Source organism: Pteropus alecto, unplaced genomic scaffold, assembly GCF_000325575.1.
Source record: "Pteropus alecto unplaced genomic scaffold, ASM32557v1 scaffold146, whole genome shotgun sequence".
In the NCBI taxonomy this organism is placed as follows: domain Eukaryota; kingdom Metazoa; phylum Chordata; class Mammalia; order Chiroptera; family Pteropodidae; genus Pteropus; species Pteropus alecto.
In genome coordinates this window covers 15291467-15296029 of record NW_006442107.1, presented here as the reverse complement: position 1 = coordinate 15296029, position 4563 = coordinate 15291467, and the positions used below count along the sequence as shown (strand labels likewise).

The following is a 4563-nucleotide window of genomic DNA, read 5'->3' as shown; positions in this document are numbered from 1 at the left end:
TTTGCAAAGCTTCATCTATTCTTTTGGGGAAATAAGAGGTATAACCTAGCTTCTTTCAGACTGAAAGATAGCCCTGTTTCAATTAAGTGTGTGTGGTGTATCTACTCTCTGCTAGTACAACCTCCCAGTTGCTATCAGTCTCCCTTTCTTTCATTAAACACAAGTAGTTAATTAGACCCAGCCTGTCCTCTCCCCTTCTCTTTTTCCCTTTTCTCGGTAGTAATGATGTCTAATTATCAACAGCAGTGGGTTACTGCAACATCAGGCACAAATCCCTCACTGACAGCAAAGCCAGCTTCTAATAGCTGGAATGATTCTTAGTCTACTTGAACATATCATTAAAATGCAGTATTTTATTCAACCAAGGTATGCCTTTGAAGGAAAAGAAAACATTTTTTGTTTCTCTGGTGATTATATTCTTGCTTTATAAAGAAAAATCAACATATTTTTAAGGAAGAAATAATTTGAGATGTAGGGATACACATGATAAAAAAAAAAAGGATCTTTTATTTATTTTTTAACTCATTGAAATGACGATTGGCTGTCTCTCAGAGAAGGAGGAGCCTATACTTCTATGTCAGGAGCAGCATAAAAATTTCATAAAGAGCAATAGAAGAGTTCATGAATTAAAAACCTCTTCAACATTTCAAAACAGGCTTGAATGAAGAGCAGAGCTGTTAAATACTACATGGAAATCATTATCTAAGAATATCACTTGATGGATTACATTTTCTCCCAGAAATATACGGAATCTTTACTGAAAAGAGAAAAATGTGTTACTTTATTACTAACCCTGGAGTTAATACTCTATATTAGATGCCTTAGCAGTAATTCTTTAACAACTCTGCATTAATTTTTGAATGAAAATATGGGTATCTGAGTATGAGAACTGCTGGCATCCATGTTTATCATAATGCCTGTATAACCATACAGAATTTGTTATTCAGAATTTTAAGTTAATGTTTTAAAAGGGCATCTGGTTTGTACATATAGCAGATGTAACCAAATCCATGCAAGTATAAACTCATTGGACCGATTCAGGTGAAGCTATCGAACAGGTTAACAAAGGACCTAAGTGTAACATGAAAGGAATGAAAAACCAACTTCTCAGCTAGCAATATTTTAAAAACATATACAGTATTATTAAATAGTATTTAGGTAAATATATCTTAAATTATTTTATTCATTTAATTAGCTCAATATTACCCAAAGGAAAATACATTCTCATGTTCTGAATTCCAATTTACTTTATTTAACAATAAGTTATTTTTAAAAATCGGGTTCTTAATGTTACTCCCAATACAAATAAATCAAAATACTTCGTTCTTTACAACAGACTTCTGGCTCATCCAGATGTAAATAAACCTCAGTTCTAATCCATGCCCATCTAGTCCTCATTATTTAGTAATCTCACCATTGTCTTTAACGATGCCACATGTTAAAGGAGAAGGCTACATTTATACGTCTACCTCTTCTCAGACACCCTCCAACAATAGTACTTTTATAAACAAAAAAAAAAACCAAAACTTTTATGTGTGTTTCCATTTCACCTTTATTTCCATTTCCCATCTAAATTCCAAAACAAATACACTTCCCTCAAGCAACTACACCTAATTAATCTCGGGAAATTATAAACTGATTTTCAAACCTCAATGAGTCCTCCAAATAATCCTTTGACAAACCTCTCATGCACATATTTCCAATTTAATATACCTCCGTCTGATATAGAAGAATGGCTTTCAAGACATCTCTTTTCTAGCATCCTCCAGGAGTACTGCACGGGAAACAGTTGCCAGGAGGGAGGGTGGAAAAGGAGTAAATGTTCGAGAAACCCTAAAGAGAGGCAAAAATGCAAAAGATGCCATTTACTCCCCCCCCCCCCGCCCCTACTCCAGGCGAGTACCCACCTAGCACCATGAAGAAAGAAGTCTCATGGATCTGATCTGCAATCCTACTTGTAGCCCACAGTTCCCATCTTCTTAAAAAGGAAATTGACGCTGCCGCGGCTCCCCCTCTGCCTTGTGAGGCTGAGATTTACCGGACTCTCAGTGCCATTACCTTGCAGTGCCTGGGCTTAGAGCTTTGTGGACAGGAGACTAGAGCCATTCCAGAATGCGGAACAAATACATACACCATTTGATTGCGCCCAAACCCATCTCTCTTTGTTGTTCATCTTGTAGCTACGGCTTTATCTGTGAAAGGGGAAGCCAGGAAGGGAATGGGGGCAGGGAGGAAGGCATCTCCAGGACCTTATCTACAATCTAAATAGTCGTGGCAAGATCTCTGGGAGTGATCAAGGCGATCGGACAGCCCTGTGTCTCCCAGGCGGCGGTCTAACAATAAAACCTGATAGTGTCGAGGGGAAAACCCCACATTCATGACTAGCACCACATTCGGGCTTTGTACCAATAAGGAGGCACTGTAGACTATCGATCAGAATCGTCTATTATCAGAGCGTGCAGCTGGGGTTCCGGTGTGGCCTTTATACGCGGTGGCGAAGGCGGGACACGCGCCAGGCGCCCAGCAAACAACGTGGGACAATGGCCCAGCGCGAGGATGCGGGACGCCGCCCGACCCGGGGATGCAAGCTCCAGCAGCGGGTCCAGGAGCCAGGACGCCAGGAGCGCGGCGGACTCTGCTGGTGCGCTGCCGCTTTAAAATAAAGGACCACAAAGACTCCACGGTGGGGGAAACGCGCCTGGCTAATACGAGTGAGGACGACTTGGGGAGGGGGTTGAGAAGGGTGGGGGCACACGAGCCAACGGTGGCTCACGGAACCCCCCCTCCTTTATTCCCCCTCTCTCCCCCTCCCCGCCGGGCTGCTTTGGCAGACAAATAACAGAGGAAGGCGAGTCACTCACCGTGGTCTTGACGGGCACATAGAGCACTTGCTTGGCGCCGCCGCCACCCCCGCGGACCTCGTCCGGCTGGCCCAGCTGGAAGCCCTTCGATTTAACCCAGAATTTAAATTTGGCGTTGTCCGTGGAGCTCGACTCGGAGCCGTTGAGGAGCTGGACGATCCGTTCGTATTTCTTACGAGTCACCGTCTTGGTCTTGCCTGAGTCCCCGTAAGTCCTGAGGCACCAGTCCTGGAACTGGCGGTACATGTCGCGCTCGCTCTCCATGTTCCCTGCGCCCGGCCGCTGGCCGGATGCTTCAAGCGCACTTCGCACCTGTTCACCCCGGGCTCATGAAAATTGCAGCCCCCGCCACAATGCAAGGACGCGAGGTCCCGGCCGCCGCCGGAGCCTGTCTCGGGTGGGGGGGAAGAAATGGGGAAGGGAGGAGGGTCCGGTTGGGCACCAGCAATCAATGTCCTGTGCTACCAAGTCTCTGGTTCATTCGTAATTGCAACGGATGCCTTGGATGCTTTTTACGTCCTCTTAGTGATGGGTCTCTTTAATATTGTGTGAGTAGAACCATCCCAACAGCATCTGGTCCAGAGAAGCTGGGTTTTGAATAATTAAATTCCCATTCCTTGGTTATTAAAAATCCCAATATTGACTTGGGGTGGTCCCTCGACGCCTCGCCCCGGGGCTGTGTCCTAGGCAGGGCAGGTGGAGCGCAGCGCCGCCTCCCCGCGCGCGCCCCAGAAGCTTCCCCAGCAGCCGGCCTGGCGGTCCAAGAGCGAGGGCTGCGCCTCTCTCAAAAACAGCAGCCCCGCCGAGCGCCCTGGAGCCCCAAAGGGCACCTAGGTCCCCGGGCTCTCCTTCCTCCAGGGTCTTGTTCCTCTTCGGCCTTTCCTAAGTGGGGTGTTAAGAGACTAGAAAGAGAAAGTTCTTACCTGTCATGTTGTTAAACCTAGTAAATCCTGTTACACAGAAAATTTTTTTAAAGGTATTTCTAAAACGGTTTAAAATGTCATTTCTTCAGAGGCATTTATGCTAAATTCCAGCCCTGCAGGTCTGTTCCAGGAGTTAAGTCCCAGAATTAGCAAAGCATTCGTGGAGATTTGGCCACAGTTCTATAGGATAGACAGTGGTACCCCAAACAGATCTCCGTCCAGGGGGAGGTGGGTAAACGAAGGCAGGCCGCTGGCGGTGGGTCTTCCGGATAATGATGGGGTCCCCAGACAGGGCTTCTCTGGTTTCTGCTGAATTGGGCACAGGCATAGAAGTTTATGATGCTTAAAACCCTTTGCATGAAATTAAAAATATAGAGAGAGATGGTTTGTTTTCCCCTTGCTTGGTTACAGTTTGCAGTTCACACAGGAGGTTTCGGGTGTCTATTTTCCCCCTGCCACGTCATGGACACCCCCTCCACGGCTCAGAGTAACCAAATATGAGTTCCTCTGGACGATTTTCTCAAGCAAATAAAATATGCGGTTCCTCCATTCAGGATTCCCATCCGTCTGTTACAGAGCTGGAAACAGGGGAGTTCCCATCCTCCTCGCGCTGCGAATGCGGCCGCTCTTTATTCTACTCTCTGCGGAGGCCAGCGCCCGTCCCGGGAGGCGGCTCTGCCAGGAAAGCGGCCGGACCACTGCCCGACGCCTGGTCTCCGTCCTAGCCCACCTTCGCCCCTGGTCGTCGTATCCAAGACGAAAGCCCGGAATGGGAACGC

The 4563-nt window shown here is 46.7% G+C and overlaps 1 protein-coding gene across 9 annotated transcripts in view; it reads right to left on the bottom strand.

Moving 5' to 3' along the window:
• NOL4 (nucleolar protein 4) overlaps positions 1 to 3554 on the bottom strand; it is a 276392-nt gene extending 272838 nt beyond the window's left edge. For 5 of the 9 annotated variants that reach the window (XM_025038637.1, XM_006919989.2, XM_025038634.1 and 2 more), the window contains exon 1: positions 2862 to 3554. Coding sequence is in view for 4 of the 9 variants with exons in the window: in XM_006919989.2 (XP_006920051.1) it covers positions 2862 to 3125 (264 nt within the window). In the remaining 5 variants the exon portion in view is untranslated. Of the gene's footprint in view, positions 1 to 1907; positions 2346 to 2861 lie in introns of those variants that run through there. The other 4 variants (XM_025038635.1, XM_006919993.1, XM_006919992.1 and 1 more) reach the window with 1 other exon arrangement.
• Between the last annotated feature and the right edge of the window lie 1009 nt (positions 3555 to 4563).